Source organism: Oryzias latipes, chromosome 15, assembly GCF_053564925.1.
Source record: "Oryzias latipes strain Hd-rR chromosome 15, Olatipes_Hd-rR_3.1".
Taxonomy (NCBI): Eukaryota; Metazoa; Chordata; class Actinopteri; order Beloniformes; family Adrianichthyidae; genus Oryzias; species Oryzias latipes.
This window is the reverse complement of record NC_136251.1, coordinates 13,724,206-13,743,768: the sequence shown is the minus strand read 5'-3', so window position 1 is coordinate 13,743,768 and position 19,563 is coordinate 13,724,206. Positions and strand designations below refer to the sequence as shown.

General features: G+C 41.3%; 1 protein-coding gene across 2 annotated transcripts; it reads left to right on the top strand.

The window, feature by feature from the left end:
* Positions 1 to 2,916: 2,916 nt before the first annotated feature.
* Positions 2,917 to 16,592, top strand: actr2b (actin related protein 2b). 2 transcript variants are annotated; one of them, XM_020709345.3, is made up of 10 exons: positions 2,942 to 3,139; positions 6,136 to 6,246; positions 6,470 to 6,484; positions 8,403 to 8,618; positions 9,344 to 9,416; positions 9,628 to 9,764; positions 9,840 to 9,989; positions 11,702 to 11,847; positions 11,967 to 12,099; positions 15,418 to 16,592. In XM_020709345.3, the coding sequence occupies exons 1-10, from the start codon at positions 3,092 to 3,094 to the stop codon at positions 15,586 to 15,588; spliced, it is 1,200 nt and encodes a 399-aa protein (XP_020565004.1). In that variant the 5' UTR covers positions 2,942 to 3,091; the 3' UTR covers positions 15,589 to 16,592. The 2 variants fall into 2 exon arrangements, with proteins under 2 accessions (XP_004077042.1, XP_020565004.1); XM_004076994.5 differs by lacking the exon at positions 6,470 to 6,484 and having other exon boundaries at positions 2,917 to 3,139.
* The last annotated feature ends 2,971 nt before the right edge of the window (positions 16,593 to 19,563 follow it).

Below are 19,563 nucleotides of genomic sequence, written 5' to 3'. Positions count from 1 at the left end.
AAAAAAGTTTTGAGCTTTTTTTTAAACAAATATTAATATACTGAATATATACTGAATAGTTTTCTGACACAAATTGTTTCCAATCAAATGTATTTATTCATTCACTTTTATATGGTTTCCTTCTTTTTATATATAGTAGTAATTATTTTATTGCCTTTTTTGACACCACCTGAATTTCTTTAAACCAAAATACTTTAGAACTAAAGAATTTAACTGTGTTTCCTTTGTTCCTTTCTATTATTATCTATTATGTATTATTTCTATTATTATTCCTTATTATAAATATGTATTATTATTTTTTCCTTTCCATCTATCTATTATTATTATTATCTATTCTTTTATTGAATAGAAATGAATATAGATAAATGTCTGTTTATTTACTGGGATGATCTTGGATGTATTATGGCGCTTTTGTAAATTTTGACATGCAGTTTATTGCAGTTTTATTCTCTCGTTGCCATGTTATATTCACTAATTATTTTATCTATTGTGTGTCTTTATGTAATATCTTGCCTCTCCTGACAATCATGGATGTGTGAATTAGTTAACTATATTTTTGTTTTCCTGTTTATGTGTGTTTCATTGTCAAATGTTTCTATTCTCAAAAAAGGGTTGTTTTGAAAAAGGCTCCTCTGCATATTTCCACCTGGAGAAATTAATTGTTTTCTAAAGAAGTCCTGAAATATTGAATGCTTGTTACTAAATTTTACTTTTTATTGTTTAGTCAACCGTATATATATATCTTTTTTTTTGTTTTTTTACAATTCTGAGCAACCAATTATTGTCTTTTGCTGATTTGGTTTTCAGGTAGGATCTTTTCTTTATTTTTCTATTGTTTTGATGTTTGAAGTTAGGGTTAGGTCGATGGTTTCCTTATTTATGTTCAGTTGTTTTTTTGTTAAAATAATTTTATTTTTACTAAGCCAACTTTATTACACAGAAGGGTCTTGTTTCTTTTTCCTGCAGTGGTCTGTAGGCGCCACATGTTGATCGTCCTGCGTAAGTGATGTTCACACAAGCAGAAGACTGGATTCCTTAATCATCTGGAAGAAGAACTGGTCAGAGGTTTGTTTACATGCAAATAATATTCCAATCACACTGTAACTGTTTAAATTGACTTGAATTATCAATGCAGCCACGTTATTATTCTATGACCTCCTGGTCGCCCTGGGAGGTGAGGCGCCTTCTGTGGCTGGCTGGGGGGCCAGTTGCTCGGGGGGGGGGGGGGGGGGGGGGGACCTTCTTCCCCCGTTTGTGTCCATCCGCCTGCTCCTTCCCACTCCCACCCAAACAAATTTTGCACACATGCACAAAGGGCTCCAAGAATTGTTCGGATGGGAAATGCTGGTGGGGCTGACTGGGAGTGACTCTCTTTAGGGCCTTGTTGGCACCCGCCCTCCATTCCACTTTTACTCGCATATCACACAGACACCTTGATTCATCTAGGGTCTTGTGGGGATGGTCTGGTGGAGGGGGGCACGGTGAAACAACCGGGCTCACCTTTCACCGGTCCGCCCCCCAATTTTAACTCTCACTTTAGACACCACACACTGCATGTTGGCACCACACACGCAGCAAACACACACTCACACGGAGGGACCCCAGGATGGGGCTGCTTTATCCCTCCTCCTAACCCACAGTGTATTGATGGACAGATATCTTCCGCTTATCTTTGTGTCAGAATTTCACGATTGGATGTAATATTTGTCTTTCTGCAGATCTAGCATAAATACCTCACAGCATTTATGGCACTTGTATCCCCTCACTTTCTCTCCTCTCTCTTTATTATTTTTCTTCTACCCCCCCCCCCCCCCCCCCACACACACACACACTTTCCCACTCTCTGCCTCCTTTAATAAAGAGAATACATATATATACTTAAAATACTAAATGTAACAAGATAAATAAAAAAATAATAATAAAAAAAACAAAAAGAGAAAATCAAAAGGGGTTTGTACAAATTCACACTGGTTATCCGAAGATTCATAACCTCTTTTTGTTATGGTAAGACCTGTCCAACACAAAAGACCTTCAGCTGTCATCTGTTTGCTCAGTTGTTGGACAGAACAAGTTAAAAAACAAAAAAGATTGTTCAATGTAAGTTCTTGTATTTTACAAAAGATGTTTTTTTCTGCATTGATTTAACCAAGTTCTTTTTTTCCCCCTTTAAATTGCAATTTAATTTGATGAAAAGCACTGTTCGGATTTTAATAATACAAATAGAATTTATTTGTATAGCACCGTTCAAGATAAAAAAATCAAAAAGTGCTTCACAGTAAAACACGGTAAGGCAAAGCGGACTATAAAAAAAGATTTGTGAAAAGGAAATATTAAAAAGATAGGATTTTAGCTGCTTTTTAAAAGAAACGGATTAATTTCATTTTCATCAAATTGATTAATTTGTAATGATGATAAAATATGTACTCTGTTACGGAAAGGTAATTTTTTAGTTTTGCCTAATTTTAATGAATTCTAACAACAAACCAAAGGCTAAATTGCTGTTTTAAACGACCTGTCAGTTTAAAGTTCTGGTTTAAAATGCACGTGAAACACAAGTATTTGTTAAAAAGAAACAAAAAAACAAACAAACAAAAACAAGTTATAAAATCAAAATTTATATTCCACCCCAGGGATCTAATTTTACTTTAACCTTTTAGTGAAACACATTTTTCACGTTCAAGGAATATGTTTTTTTTCCATTTGTTATATTATATATAATCCGCATGTTTTTTCCTCAAATATTTCTATTATTAATGTTTCTATTAATCATATATGATTTTTCTGCATCACAACAAATGTGTAAAATGGCTGAAATTGTCGCAAAAGACTGCCCGTTTAAATGTGCAGTTTAACCAGATTAAGCGGAATACAGGGGTGTCGTATTTTTCGCTAAAAATAAGCTCTTTGGTGGGTTTTTGGGTGGATCTTTGGTTTTATTTTAGGTGGAGGTGTTCTGCCTGACATTTGAGCGCCTCCGTCACACCGGATGAGCGCTCTTCTCCTCTTCCTCTCGGCCCGGTTTGGTGTGTCTTTCCTTCCGGCTTGTCAGAGAAAGTTGAGGGAGGTTCAGCGGTAACTGGACTTTTTCATAATGGACAGCCAGGGAAGGAAAGTAATGGTCTGCGACAACGGAACCGGGGTGAGTTTGCAGTTCGGGCCCAGAGTGTCATTTCGAACGGCGTCGCCGAGTCGCTGGATTTTTTTCCCTCTGAAACAGGAAGTGGCTCTGTCAGCGTCCGAGCTAGCTTGCTAGCTAGCTAACTGGGTGTGAAGCTAGCTAGCCGATTTTTCATTCATCCGGACATGATGCGTAAATAGCTCACAAGGTGGCTGCAAATACCAAAATTAAGTCTCAATGTAAAGCCTCGCGCGTAACTTTCATAATGACACACATACGTGGGGGAATATTTGCATATTAGCAGCGAACATGAATACAGCTAAAGTTGCTAACTAGCATGTTAGCTTAAACAGCTGGAAGTCTGGTTCCTCCTGTCTGATCGCTGCCTCAGATACCAGACATTTATTTGCTCAGCAACCGCCGAGAATGTGCGGGCTTGTCGCTCCTGCCACCATTTTGGCTCTATTCGCAAAGAAAAACGGGGAACTTTCCGCGTTTTATGGCAGCTAAACGCGGCGCTGTCTCTAGGCCGTGTCAGGTGAATTGAGGAACCCATCACTCAGCAGATCAAACGTCTCAAATGTTTCCTGACTTGAGACCAGCGAGGTGTTCGAACCTCGATTGGACATGTAAGCTCAGCCGCTGTTCATCCCCTGAGGTTTAACTCAAGCTAAGTGATGACATCGAAACCCGTGCGGCCAGAAAATCGCAGGAGTTCTTTGAGAAATCATGATGCGGAAGTGCCCACACCTGCGAGAAAAAGAACCCGAAAACGTGATTTAAAAAAATTCTAACGCTGAAAAAATAGCAGAACAAAGTGTTTTGCATTCACAACGGATTGCCGTTTAAAAATTCCTTTCCCGAACAACAAACCCCCGACAATTTTTAGAAAATGTAGCGCGGCAATGGTATTTCCTGAGCTACAATGTAATGAAAAAAGTGCATTTCCTGCAAAAATGCCCTTGCAGAAGCTGACAAGCGATGATCAACGAATCATCAATAAACTAAAGTCAATTTCAAATAAAATAAAACAAAAACATTTTGTTCTCTGATGTTGCAGAAGTTAAAAACAAAATTTAGTTGGAAGAATTCATAAGAATAATTTTAAACAAAAAAACAGATTTTCACAGCAAAATTGTCAGAAATAAGTCAAAATATTATTGAAAAACACATCATTTAAAACCGTGCTTCAAGCGTCCCAATAATGTTAAAAACTTCTGTAATGTAAAACACTTTTTGTGTTTTTGGAAAACAAAATTTTTACAATGTATATTACCTCTAAATATTTATATCTCCAATTAATAAATTTTTGTTGCCATGGTATTAATTGACCACAATTTTGACTAAGTGAAAAAACGGAACAGTACGGATTTAATGTTTGATCTTGAAACTGAAGGTTTGCTGAATTTTTTTTAGCTCCTAAAAACCACAAAGGAAGGATTTGAACCTTTCTGGTTCAGCAAAAATGACGTCATCTTTTAAAAACCATAAAGGACAAGTGTAAGCACAGGAAACGTTTTTTTAAGGGGGACATTTTTTTTAAAATACCAAAGTGGTTGAAATAGCTGAAAACAGGATCTCAGAGGTTCTCAAACTGCCTGATTCAAGTTAATCTAGAAAGTAGGAAGACTTTTTGTTTTAGTAGCCATAATGTAACTTTGAAACTTAAGGTTTCTTTGCTACTTGATACAAGAGACACTTTTTTTTTATCTTTGCAATTAAAAGAGGAAATTGTCCCTTCATATACAGATGACACTCCCCATTGTAAACCCTGAGGTTGTATCTGTATGTTTAGGAGAGACCGCTCTTCCTGTGATTTTTCCATGACCTCCTGAAAGAAGTCCATGCTGTGACAGAGAAGAGCGGTTTACCTTCATAGAGGTTTTTGTGAGGCAGGAGGAGACTGCAGGAGGTGAAAGGGTGCAGATAAGGCAGATGGAGCTCTTTTTTTTGTAGAAATCAGGCTGGTCTCATTTTGACGGTTTGCTGTCGTGACGTTCACACAAACGTGCAGCTATGCTTCATCGTTTAGTTAAATTTAGAGTACAGAGCTGAAGGTGCTGCGATGAGGTGAGGTTTTATTGAACAAAATGTGCCGTGTTTTCAATAACCTTACTTTTTGGTTTTCTTTCATTTTGGACAAATGTTTAAAGCAAAGCAGCTTAAACTCCAGATCAGTGACTTTTTAATTGTAGCTAAAATGAGACAGGACTCAGCAGAAGTGTGCTGCTTCATGCTCCTTTAGAAACGCCTCAAACAGATTTTTCTGACTGATCTAAAGGAGACGCGGAGGGTTCTGAAACCTCCTCGCGGCTTTCATGCTGCTTGTCTGCAGTAAGATTGAGCGAAGGAGTGTGGTCCTTTTTTTTTTTTTAATTGTCCTGAAGGGGAATATCCAGGAAGCACCGGACAACCTCATTTCCTGTGCAAACTGTGCCTGAGTCGCTTCCAGGTCATTTCCCCGCAGCTCGGGCCTCCAGAGCAGAGAGCAGAGGTCCAACAGTTCCTCCTGGCACTTCCTGCCCACTGTCAGAGGAGGATGTCGGTTTGACACCCGAGCGGGCGGCTCTTTCGAGATGAGGTGTTAAGTGAGGTTAAAGAGAAGAAACTGGAGTTCTGAAGTCACCTTCTGTAGATTTTCCCAGCTGTTGTTATCCAAAAAAAAAAAAACACTGACCTGTAATTACATGAAAGTTGATATATATTACTTTTTTCCCTCTAAAAGCAGCATTTTTCTGGTTTTAAATACATAATTTTGCTTAAAAGATTAAACATAACTTTTTCCTCATTTTAGGAAAAAGCAGTCAGAATTTTAGACTTTTAGTTGTTTTATTTTGACATGAAGTATTGATATTTGTCTTTGAAATACGGGTATCATTGTGGGTCTGTGTCCTAAAAACTCCCATAATGCAACTCTTCAGCCAGATTTCTTTGCAGATGACGTCATCGTTGTCATCTCCCTCCTTCGTGACGTTATGTCATTGCGTTTGCTAATCACTTCCTCTTTCCACCTGCAGTTTGTCAAGTGTGGCTATGCCGGCTCCAACTTCCCAGAACACATCTTCCCTGCGCTTGTTGGGAGACCCATCATTCGCTCCACGGCCAAAGTGGGCAACATTGAGATCAAGGTAGGATCTGGTTCTCCTGATGTTCCTCGCATGTTTGCTTCATGGAGGTCACGTGACAGGAAATGAGTGTTTTCTTTGTTTTATTAAAAAGTGTCAAAAGGTTTCTGGCCTTTTCCCGGTGTTTCCTTCTGTCAGTTTAATTACTCTTCTTTAATTGTGTTGTTTTTTTTTGTCGTACCTGCCTTCCTTTTTCTCCATGTTCTGTTCTTCCTCCATGAGGTAGAATGTCCAGAAGATGGTAAGTTCAGGTTGGTGTGTGCCTCCTGTTCTTGCCTGCTACAGCGAGTGGAGTTATGTCATGCTCTCAGCTGGGAAAAAGAACACTGCTTTTTCTGTAACTTCTTTGCTTCCTGATTTACCCCTTTGGTTTGTCTTCTATTTCTTCCTCTCATTGTTCTCCTTTTCCTTCTTCATCTTCATGTTTCTTACATTTTCTTCTTCCTTCTCCTTCATCTTCTATTTCTTCTTCTCCTTCTTTAGGTTTTGTTGTCTTATTCCTTTTTTTCTTCCTCCTCCATTCTGTCTTCTTCATGCTCTTTTTCCTCCTCCTTCCTTTTCTTCATCTTTATCTTCTTAATTGTTCTTTTTCTTGTTATCTGTGACCCCTGATTAGACTGATGTTTTTCAAGTCAACTCTTCTCTTTCTTCCTCCTCTGTCTTTCAATTTCTTCTTCTTCTTTGGTGTTTTCTTCTTCCTCCTCCTTCTTCATCTTCCTTTTGTTGTCTTTGTCTTTGACTTCATCTTCTTTGTCTTCATTTTTGTACTCCTCCTATTTCTTCTCCTTCCTCTTTGTCATCTTCTTCCTCCTCCTCCTTTTTCCTTTTTCGCATCTTCTTTTTCTTTGACTTCTTCGTCTTCCTTCTTTCCCCCTCTTCCTCTCCCTCCCCAACCACCTCCTCATCCTTCTCTTTCTCTTCTTCTTTGTCGTCTTCTTCCTCCTCATCCAGCTCGTTTGCCTTTCTTTCCATAAAGTGTTTTTAGGGAATGAGGTGTGGGTTGTGTGAACGTCTCGTCAGGCTGGAAGTGTTTAGCAGGGAAGAGCTGCGCTGAATCACGCAGCAGCTGTTAGCGGTGGAGCGCTAAAAGACATTTTGGACGCCTTCCACTTCCAGAGTCTCTGATCTTCGTCCTGACACTTCTAGCCGGCTCTAAACCAAACAAGAAAAGAGTTAAATCTCTATCAGCTGCAGCTGCATCGGTTCACCTCACAGAATCTATTTTTAGTATCTTTATCACATTAGAATCAGTCTAAATCTGCATGTATTTGTGAAAAAGTTAGTGCTCCCCTTTAATATCTGATTATCCGCCAAATTCTCAATTCACTTCGATATTTAAAGATAAACTGTAATAGAAAAAGTGATGATTTTTTCTACTCTCTGCTGTCTTGACCCAATTTGAATGATTTTCTTTCCAATATTTATTTCTGTTTTCTGCTTTAGCCACTTGAATTATAAAGAAAACAAAAGCCTTTAAATAAAAGAAATGGGCATATTTGGAACCAAAAATGGAAATCTAATGCCATAATTACCGTTTATGTTAAATCTTGTAATTGGAGCAGGGTTTAAATTGATCTACCGCCCGGTAATCTTTTTAAAACCCTTTAATTATGCAAAATAGAAGTATCAGTAGAGCTGCACACACTTAAAATGTGCTTAAAAAGGCTCTGAATCAGAAGCACATCTGCTTTTCTGGGTTTCTTTCTTCCTTTTTTTTCCCCTTTCTTTTATTGAGACCACATGGCGGCGATGCCTGCGTCTGGTACTTTGTTAATGCCACAGGATGAACCCATATAACGCTGCCTGGAGCAGGCTTTTGATGTCTCCGAGTGGAAGGTGAGACGCCAGGGCTGTGGCTAACGGCGGCCAACCCCGGGCGCTAACCCGGCAGCTGCTCACATGGCCGTGTGCCCCGCATGCCGACAGTTGAATGAGGATGAAACGACTGTTTTGCCGTTGCCAGGGTTGAAGTGTTTACAGGTGTTTGTGCATGGAAAGATGGTGAATTGGTGCATGCTGGGTAAAAAGAAGTTTAATTGATTTTTTTGTTTGTTGATGACAAAAAGGCAAATGACCCAAGAGAAGGTTCAAATGGAGCTTTTCCACATGGGACCCCACTCATGGCCATTTCTAAATGTATCCCCCCCCCTCTTTCTCAGGACTTGATGGTGGGAGATGAAGCCAGCGAGCTGCGCTCCATGCTGGAGGTGAACTACCCCATGGAGAACGGCATCGTCAGGAACTGGGATGACATGAAGCACCTGTGGGACTACACCTTTGGGCCAGAGAAGCTCAACATCAGCTCCCGCAACTGCAAGATCCTGCTGACGGAGCCCCCCATGAACCCCACCAAGAACCGGGAGAAAATCATTGAGGTACGCTGGTACAAGGACGGGGGCTCTCCTCTGGGGGCCTGCCCACTTCAGCTTTTTGAAGCTGCTTTTCTTTGTGCTTAACGAAACATTAAAGCTCAGAAAGCTTTTATTTTGAAAAAATCATGCTATCAAAGCCCTCCATCCAATCTACGCATCTGAGGTTGTTGATCTAACACTTAAACTATCTAGATTTTTTTTCTTCTTAAGCAAATAAATGTAGTTTATCCAGATTTAATAAAGAATATTCAATTTTCCTTGATTTTCTTTTAAAAAATGTACCCTACATACTTTAATCCTCAGTGTAAATCTGGAAAAAATTTGCCCGTTTTGGCAAATTTAATCAAAATACTTAATTGAAAGACCTTCTTTAACACATGAAACAAGAAGGTAATGGACTTCTGGGCTTTGATTTTATAGACACAAGCACTTGAGCTTCATACTTTGATCTTTTTAAAGTTGTAACTGAATTGGAGGCTTTTCTAATGGGGAACAGGCCAAAGTGGAGGTCTTCTGATTAAAGGAAATCCCTGATCACACCTCCAAAGTTTTGGATCTGACATCAAAGGTTGTCCAGGATGACGTTCCATCCCGTTTTTATTCATGAGGGTCTGCACTTGTAGATGTTTTCTTTCTACTTCTTTTTTTCTCTGTTTTTGGATCATCTGGTTTTGGTTCCTCCTGATTGTGTATCAGGATGAGGCCTTCACTTTTGTTTTTTCCTGCAGGTGATGTTTGAGACGTACCAGTTTGCAGGAGTCTACATCGCTATCCAGGCGGTGCTCACTCTGTACGCTCAAGGTAAGAAAAGGTTTGGGGTTCGGCACTTATAACAGGAGAGGCCCAAAGCCGCGTCATTACTTTCTTTTCAAAGAGTTTGATTTGAAAAGCAGTAAAAAACTAGAAGTGTTTCCCTAAAAAGCTCCGCCCACCATCATGTTTCCATGGTAACATAGCAGTTTTTGTAGTTTTCCATTAGGATTCGGCAGCTCTCGGGTTCTGGTTTTGGCAGGTCTTCTCACCGGTGTGGTTGTGGACTCGGGTGATGGCGTGACGCACATCTGTCCCGTGTACGAGGGCTTCAGCCTGCCGCATCTCACCAGGCGCCTGGACATCGCCGGCAGGGACATCACCCGCTACCTCATTAAGGTACGCCACGCCCGGACTCCCCCGAGCCGCTCCTCAGGTGGCAGAGTGTAAGGAACTGTTTTCTGTTCGGCGCAGCTTCTGCTGTTGAGGGGCTACGCCTTCAACCACTCGGCAGACTTTGAGACGGTGCGCATGATGAAGGAGAAGCTGTGCTACGTGGGCTACAACATCGAGCAGGAGCAGAAGCTGGCGCTGGAGACCACCGTACTCGTGGAGTCGTACACGGTAAACGCTTTCCTAAATGCTTAAATCATGCGATCTTCAGATGATTGGTACATTCAATATGTTAAACGCGTTCTCAGTGGTCTTTTACTTGTGATCCTAAAAATTTAAAAACCTGTTGTCGAGCCCCCCACCCTCCGCGTTGTTGAGTTCTCTGTTTACATGCTCTCCTGCTAGCTTACAGCCCCTCACACCCCCATCTTAACATTAGCAGTGCAACAGAGTATATATATAAAACATTGGAGCTATCTAGTCGTATAGTTTTGATCAAGATGTCGGTTCCGAAGAGGTAAACAAGGACTTGCATGGGTCCATTTGTCTACATGTGGATGCATCGGAGTGGAGCAGAGAGCTTGCCGCCCCCCCCAGCATATTTTGTCACAAATACAATCTTTTTCTAATGACATTTTTTCGTCTGCTCCACATTCACAAGGATTTAAATTAAGAAAAACTCAAAAATACAATTTTTAGCCTAACTTTCTTTATAAATGTCCTCCACATGAACACGGTAAAAATACCAAAAACAGCATTTTCATTAGTGGGTTTAGAAATTGGATGCAGAGGTTTGGAGGAATGCCCTCAGTAAGCTTTTTTTTTTGGGAGCAGAAACTTATCTTCATAGTTTAACATAGTGAAAATAATATTTATTGAAGCAGTTTGTTCCTGGAAGGAAGGAAGGAGGAGGAACTTCTGAGTGGTTTCTGCAGATCGATGATGCGTACATTCCTCTGTGTCCTGATTGTGTCCTGCTGCTTCTGCTCATTGAGTTGGTCTTTTATTCTTCTTACAAACCCAAAGGTCACTCTGTAAACTCACTTGATGCTAAATATTTAGCCAAAGAAACATAAAAAAAGTATGAAAATCTTAAAAAATGTGAACCTTTGACCCCCCCACCCCCCTCTCTCTCTTTCCTGCCTGGCTGTTTGTGGAAAACCAGATTTTCCAGGCTGGTTTCTGCCTGCCTGCATCTCCGGTTGTAAACTATGTCATGTTTTTGTGGTTGAAAGAAGAAGCTCATATTTAAAATGTGATTTCAGGAAAACTTGGACGTTACATTGAGCTTTTTCTGAATTACTGTAGTTAAAGCTTTTATTTTTATTGCTGTGAAATGAGTTCTTTCCGTATCCGTCAGCGCGGGCTTCATATTTCTGCTGAAAATAGCCACAGATGAAGAAATGTGCCTCAGAGGATTTGCTTTTCTAAAGTGGCTGAATTCTGAAGTAATCGGAGCTAAATCTGCTTCAGTTAAAGGAGACGGCCACATGCTCTTTTTTTGGCCCTGCTGGCTGCGTCTGCACTGTTTTCTCTGGGACTCAAACGTGTGGAGGTGGGGGTGCAGGGCCTCCATCAGGCTTGCTTTTCTTTCCGAGCTGCTTTTTATTTTATTTTTTTCCTGCGCTGGGAACCGCAGAACCTAAAGCTGCAGTCTGCCCTTCTGCACGCCTTGCCGAGCACATGTTGTGTCTCTGAGCCCACTGTGACCGCCTGTGTTTGGGTTGGTGTGGGCGGGCGAGCACGCGAAACAAGGAGGGCAATGTAGCTGCGGCCGAAAGGGGCCGCAGACTGCGCCTGACATCATTTCCTGTGCAGCCGTTTTTGCGGCAATGGTTGTACTCTGCTTCCTTCTTGCTGAACGTCTTATTTTTTTAGTCCAAAGTGTTCCGCTTCAGCCGTCTCACTGGCTCTCATCTGGTCTCTCGTTTCCATGCGTCCAGCTGCCAGATGGCCGCGTGATCAAGGTGGGCGGCGAGCGTTTCGAAGCCCCCGAGGCGCTCTTCCAGCCCCACCTCATCAACGTGGAGGGGGTGGGAGTGGCTGAGCTGCTCTTTAACACCATCCAGGCCGCGGACATCGACACCAGGTGAGATAAGAAAAGCGCACGCTCACTTCAAGTCCCCAAAGGATGACTCAGCATCTCAATCATTAAGTTAAGTCCCACGTCCCACTCTCACTGACCCGCATCCCTCTGTCTGCGTTCAGGGCCGAGTTCTACAAACACATCGTGCTGTCTGGGGGGTCCACCATGTACCCGGGCCTGCCCTCCCGACTGGAGCGGGAACTCAAGCAGCTGTACCTGGAGCGGGTGCTGAAGGGAGACGTGGACAAGCTCTCGGTGAGGAACCTTCAAACCGCCACCGTTTCCCGCCTTGAGGTTTCTGTTAGCAAAATGCTGCTTTAAAGGGCAGAGCTGCATCCTAGATTCAGGTTCAGCAAACTCTGACTCTATGCTGCCAAAACATCACTTTTAATCCACAGTAAACTTGATCCAAACATACTGGCAAGTCAATAAAATGGGGTTGTGTAGTATGCACAAACCACCACCAGGAGGCGCCAGATGGCCAATTCCTTCCAAACAAAACTGAGCATTTATTTGTTTGTTGTTTTTATGTTTGGAAAAATTCACCATCTCTGTCATGAAGTCGTGAGCTTTCAGATAACCTCTCTTCTTCTACTTTACCCCCTCACTGCTGTTTTTCCTGTCAATCATTTTAGCAACAAATATGTTTGGTACTAAAAATATCAAGGATATAAATCTTTGTTTTCTAGATAATCCAAACCAAAGATTTAATTTGAAAGTCTCTGTTGAGACATAAATGAAATTTCCTTTTGCTGTTGGCGCTTTCAGAATTCAAAATTCACCATCACAAAACTCTCGACAAGTTTGTGTTCATTTCATTGTCGGCTAAATGAGAACTGGACTGAACAATCCGTCCCCCTTCGTGTTCCAAACAGGAAGTACCTGCTGGTCCCAAAAAGGCGAAATTCCAAAGACTTTTTTTAGAGAAATAAATCGCTTTTACTCAGTCATTATATTTGTCAGAATTACTATTCTTAATCTAATGCCTTTTATGAACATGTTCTTGCTAATCCTAATATTTTAAATATTTTTGCTGTAATGCAAGTTATCCAAGTTATAAACTGACCAATCAGATGCCTCATTAAAAGTAGGCGGCCTCGCGTCGAACCTTTGAAGCAAGATTCTCCCACGCCCATTTTAGTGGAAGGGGTGTGACCTTTTAACGTGCTCACTCCTGATTGGAGAGAATGGTTGCCATAAAAATGTAGACGGACCAATCATGAGTTGTTGTTTTTTTTAATTTATTTTTTTTAAACTTGTCCTGTCCAACAGCTGGGCAGACAGATGAGAACTGAGGGCCTCTTGTGTTGGACATATGTTACATTTACAACAGGGGTTATTAAAATTCAGACAAACCAAAGGTATGTCTGAATAAACCCTTTTGTAATTGAGGCCAAACTTTATTCATTTTAATCATGTTTGAAAATCTTTAGTGTTGGACCGGACGGAAAAGGAAAGAAGGGAAGAAGAGAGGGATGTTAGAGAGGGGGGGGGGGGGGGTGATAGTGAGAGGGGGGGGTAAGACCATGAAGCAGCATAGAGCAGCAAGTTTACTGGTTGTTTATCATAACGGTACGGTTCAAATGTAGTACAAAAAGGGCGGGGCCTGTCCACACACACTCAAATGTTATCAACACACCTGCTAGCTGCAAAAATGTCCACATGTCAACATGTACACAATACAGATAAAAAACAGGACCAATCATGACTTACTGAGGACGTCTGATTGCAACTTGGCGAAAGACATGGTGGAAAAATGAATTGACTTCATTTAGTTGGAATCAGAAGTAAGCCATTTCTATGGATGACGTCACGCCTGATCCATCCAGTTATGTATTATACAGTCAATGGTTAATTCTTTAAAAAGATGCATGTTTTCTAAATCTGGTTGGACTGAAGGGCGCCGTCTTGAGTCAAAATATATTACACCAAAAACATTTTTTAACTGCTTTAGCACCTTGGTTGGGAAATTACATTCAAAAGTAATAGTTACAGTTATTATATGATCCAAAAGTTATGGCCTTAGTAATTGAATTGCTCTATAGTAAACATAACTTTAGGAAAGTGATTTAAAAAAATGACTGAAGGTAAAACTTGAGATTTTTCACAAGTCAATGGAAATGAGAAAAAAAGATGTGTATATAAGGATAACCAATATTTATTACATAATGTTTTAAAGTCACCATTTCAATAAAATAAAATTGAATTTTGTAATCCAGATTAATCAAATGTAAAATCTCATAATTTTGTGCTTGCTGATAAAATCCTCTCTTCTAGACTTACTACATTCATTTTGATATTGTGGACCTTAATGACTTTGAAGTATTTTTTATAGCTGCATGTATGAAACATCAACTTTTCATCAGGCTGCTTTTTCCACCTGATGTTTGATGTTTGGTGCTTTTTGTGTGTGGGGGACATGCTGGCTAGTATGTAGAACAAAGCTGGGTCTGATTGACCAGCATGAAACATGACATTGCCTTAGCTTATCAGAACAACCATCCTTTTTCCCCCCTCTAACAGACGTTTTATAGCTCAATACCAGCTAGTGGTGGGTTTCGTTTGCAGTTTAACTCCCTTCACGGAAACACAATGTGTTTACATTTCAATAACGGTAATGGCGTTCTTAAAACAAACGGTGTTAATCTTTTACTGTAAAAATAGGAGTGGTACAGAATGCTAACAGCATTTTGACGGTTTAGCTCATCATGGGGGTTCAGTCCTGTAGAGGTTTGTCTGTTGTGAAACATCAAATGTAAATGATTGGTCAAATGCAATAGTCTGAAGAAACCCCGCCCACCACATATCTTAAAATCTTATCAAACTCAAAATTTCAATAGGACACACTATTTGCAGATGACACCACTTTAATTAGGAAATGTAAATTTGGGGAAAAATACAGCAAAAAATAGTTAAACTATTGCAGTTTTTTTTTTATTTTGGGAAAAAATAAAGCCAACAAAGCAGTAAAAAGCCTCGACTGTAATGAGAACTGGACTAAGTGACGTGATCCATAGCAAATGCCTTAATTCCGGCTCAAACAAAATGAAGATAATTCAGTCGCCTTCTTTTATGATATAAACGCCGCCATGTTGGAGCCAGACGACATCAATAAGCAGTGATTTGTCCAAATCTGCCACTAGAAATCGGAAACCTGTCGAATGATCAATGTGAGACTACATACTTTTATGTTATTGGCCAGTTTATAACTTGATGAACTTGAACTACAGAAAAAAATCTATAATGGAAAAAAAATTGGTATCATCAAGACCGTGTTAAAAAAAATGTATCAGAGCAAGAATGGTTATTCTGACAAATGGAATGACTGAGTAACAGCTGCTTATTTCTCTATAGACGTCTATGGGACTTTGGCTTCTTTGAGCCAGCAGGTACTTCCTGTTAGGAACACATGGGGGGGGGTCACTCAGTCCAGATCCAGCAGCTTCACATAGTATCTAGTTTGATGCTGCTTGGCTGTTTTTGTGATGCTAAGTAGCAGGTTTTGGGGGGATGGGTGAGAAGGATGATCCGTAATCAGGAACTCACCCTTTCGCCCTTCTTTTTGTTCTGCAGAAATTCAAGATCCGGATCGAGGACCCCCCCAGGCGGAAGCACATGGTGTTCCTGGGTGGAGCTGTGCTCGCCGACATCATGAAAGACAAGGATAACTTCTGGCTGACCCGGGAGGAGTACCAGGAGAAGGGAGTGCGTGTGCTGGAAAAACTTGGTGTCACCGTCAGATAAAGCACTGGACAGACACGATAACACACACACCTTCACCGCACACACACACATATCCCAAAGCATATATCCATTTGTCCCTCTTCTGTTTTGGCTCGAGATTTTCTAAACATCACAGGGATCCAACATCCTCCTCCTCTTCGCTTCCTCCTCTCTGCTTCGGGATCTCCTTCTAAGCCCACAGTCATTTCATCTTTGCAGATGGCAAAACCCAAACTCCGGCTGGCTGGTTTGGGGACGTTTGCCCGAGAATTGCTTCGTTTTTTTTTTAGACAAACTTCAGAGGGGAACCAAGTCCTTGCAAAATTCCAAACTCCTCACGGCCGCTGACTGCTGCATCGTTTCCAAGGCGATTGCACCTCACGTCTGTTTTTATATATTTTGATATCGCAGCGCTGTTTTCTGGGAGTGGGATGACTTTCTTTTGCTTCTTCTTTCCTTTGGAAAGCTGTTGCCGTGCACAGCTAAAAAAAAGAAAAAAACGGAAAAAAAACGATTGAGATCACTTTGTTTCAATGAGAATTGAAAGTGGGAAGCCCCTGGGCTCGGCATCGGGCCTGTGACGGTACTGGGGAGGGGGGTATTAAAACGGTGGTGGGACGTAAGCGGGAGTCAGTATTTGCTCAGGCGGCCTCTGGATGTAAAGCAGTTGAAGCAATATTTGTGCAGCGTTCTCTCTGATCTGCAGAGGCAGTTTCGATCCGGAAAACTCTGAAACTGTATCTTTAAAAGGGTAAAATGTTGTTGAGACCATATTTAAGTTCTCCAGAGCGACTCCCCGCGGTTAGCTTGATGATTACTGGAGGCACTTCTATTTTGAATAAATGTGTATATTTTTTTTTCTCTCTGCTTTCCATGAACGTCTATCCAGTGCCAAGTGCAGTTAATGTTAACTGGATCTATCATGTTTTAATGTTTTTCTTCTGTCACGGTTTGTTTTTATTTTCCTGTGTTGTTCATAGCATAACTGCCTAACGCTGATTTAAATAAAGAAAAGTGATTTATAAGGTTGGCTGTGTGGCGCTTTCATGAAGCTCTAGGAGTTGAGACGGTGGAAAGATGGACGAAGTGTCGTCTCTCCCCCGCCACGCAAACAGAGTTCAGCACGCAGGAAGAGGAAGAGGAAAGTGGCTCTGGCGCCACCAGAGGAAGAGGCTCTTTCCGTGCCTGAAATAAAGAATCTCACCCCAGACTCTTCCTGTTTCTTTCCATTTTAGTCTGGCGGCACTTCCCTCTTGACCTTGAAGCGTTATTGCTGAGCGATGCTTTCATTCAGAACTCAGAAAAAGCTGAAATTCGGCCAAAACCAAAGATTTCAAGCCATTTTTTTTTAAATCGCTTTCTTTTTTTTTTTTAACATTATCCTCTTACTAGGCCAAACGGTTTTTGTTCAGCAAAGAGGTGAAGAGGCGTTTGGATACATTGAGAATGCTGAGGTTGGAGCAACCAGGAAGGATTTCATGGATGTAGAGGAGGAGGACATGAGTGAGGATACAGAAGATGGGATTAGATGGAGGCTGATGATTCGCTGTGACTCCTAAAGGAAGCGTACAAAAGACGAAGAACAGCTAAATGTTGAAATGCAGATTTAACTCTGTAAAATTTCAAGACTAAAAAACTTGGTGGCACTTCTCTTGTATGTTACCATGGCAACCCAGTTCTGTTGCGTTGTAAATAAAGTTGAGTCTGAAGACCTTAAAGTAGCATCTACACCCCAACACCACCTACAACCATTGACTGAATCAGAGAGCTGGACTTGGTGTGACGTCATACTTATAAAAATGGTTTACTTCCAGCTCCAATCAATTCAGTCGCCGTTTTTTCACGATACAGATGTCGTGTTGGAGCCAGAGCCAAGCAGTGATTGGTACGAGTCTGTAGGAGTCATTGTTTCTATGACAACCACTCTGGCCAATCAAGAGTGAGCTTGTTGTAAGCTGGCTCGGGAGAATCTGTCAAACGTTTCCCACACGTTTATTGAGGCATTTCATTGGTCAGTTTATAACTCAAATTACTTGAACTACAGAAAAATGTGATGGAAAAAAATGAAATTAGGATGATGAAGAACATGTTAAAATAAAAAGGTTGCAGAACACACATGGTTTTTCTGAGAAATAAAATGACTGAGTAACTTTTACAGTAATTTTGGCTTTTTGGAACTAATACTTCCTGTTTTGGAACGCCAAGGGGAGGGGTAACTCAGTCCAGTTCTCTCATACAGTCAATGACTATCCCTAGGAGCTGTGACTGTTCAACAGGGAGGATCATGAGTACAAGTGGCAAAAATGAGTTTCCCTCACAGCATGGGCTCAAGCTTCGGCCATCTGGGAGCATCTCAGAGGAGAACTGCTGCTCCACGTGGAGAGGAGACGGTAGAGGAAGCGTTGACATATGGAGGGAATCCCACCTGGACAGCCTCCTAGGGGGCGCATTAAAGGCAAGAGGAGGCCCAGCGGCAGACCCAGGACACCCTGGAGAGATTATATTTCATCTGTTCTGGATGAGCCTTGCATCCTCGCTGAGACCGCTGCCCCCACAACCAGCCACACGTGTTCACAAAAAACATGACCTCCGACCTTTAGGAAAGACCCTCATCTTGGTGCAATCTTCCTTAAAGCAGATTATACGGCAATCAAAGCTGAGAAAACTGGTTGCTAAGACAAATTGGAGAAATGACGGGTTCACCAGTCAAGGAATTTTTGATTTTCTGTGCAAAATTCAAGCCTGCTAGCCTTTTTTAAAACGTACTGCTGATGCTACAGTTTGTCTCAGATCGCATGATTTTCTTTTACCTTGAAGTACCTAAACTTTAGTTTCCAAGCTGCTTTTTCACAAATCCTTACAAGCTCAGAGATTTCCTACAGGCTGGGGGTGTAGAAGCAGAGGTTTGCCGAGGCGACCATCCAGTTCAGCCTGGGTCAGACAGGGAAGTTAGATCTTCTTAAAGAGAAGCTGCAGAAATGAATTTCCTTTAAAACTCACAAAGACAAACGTCAGGAGCTCGAGCAAAGCCCTCCCTTCCAGTAAAGTGTGTTGGAAGGCAAACGGCGGGGCTCTGCGCGCCCGGAGAGGGGCCACGCCGACCCCATTACACCGGCAGATATCTTAAATGTTTGCACATGTGGATCCTGATGCTGTTTGCAGCCGTTGAGCTGCTTAGCAGGCCCCCCAATAGCCCTCGGGGACCCTCTTCTCTCTTGCCCCCCCCCCCTTCTTCTGCTCTCTCGTGCTCCATTATCGCCCACATGCTTTTCCAGAGACATCCTGATTGAAACAGCTCCTCGATGGCTATCACATGTTCCCGCTGAGGAGGAGGGAGGCAGATGGGGAGGACGGGTGGACTCGCCTTAGTTTTCGTTGTTTCAATTCAGGTCTTTTCTGTAGTTCTCCCATTGAAATATCATATCACTTGATTCATGCAGATTTTTGAATTTGATAGGTGCTATCTGGATTTAGACAAATGAAATAAAATAGTGAGAAATGGACCTTTGAAAGGTTTACACAACCATTTAGCTGATTACACAAAACTCTTAAATCTGTTTCACAAGTAAGACACTGCCTTGCTTTTTAGATGGGGTCAGAACCAGCAACCTTCTGATCGGAAGACTCTACTTTTTAGGTTTGAACAGAAAAGGAAATCAAACTGGTCCAAAGTCTGTACTTGGAAGAAAATCGAGAAAATAGTTTGACCTATTTTTTAAAAATCATTGTCCCATTGTGGTGGTTGTATCATGATTGGGGCTTTTGAACGGCATTTGCTAATAACAGAAAAATGAATGTAACGTTTTACCACCGAAGCTTTAGCTCTTTTGACAAACATAACTCTTCAACCTTTTATGAAATTAACGTTATTCCAGCGAATTCCGAAGCAGAATCGGTGCAAACCGGACATGAAAAACTGCTTTTCTCCACATAAAAATCAGCTGAGTCGTGTGGAATGTGTAACCAGTCAAATTTACGGTAGGTTAAAGAGCGTGT

What these genes read in the sequence shown, in the direction of transcription:
- actr2b (XM_020709345.3), top strand. Translation starts at nt 3,092, where the DNA reads ATGGACAGCCAGGGAAGGAAAGTAATGGTCTGCGACAACGGAACCGGG. An exon ending in TCTGCGACAACGGAACCGGG is followed by an intron (nt 3,140 to 6,135) that starts GTGAGTTTGCAG and finishes TTCCACCTGCAG; the next exon opens with TTTGTCAAGTGTGGCTATGC. An exon ending in GCTCACTCTGTACGCTCAAG is followed by an intron (nt 9,417 to 9,627) that starts GTAAGAAAAGGT and finishes TGGTTTTGGCAG; the next exon opens with GTCTTCTCACCGGTGTGGTT.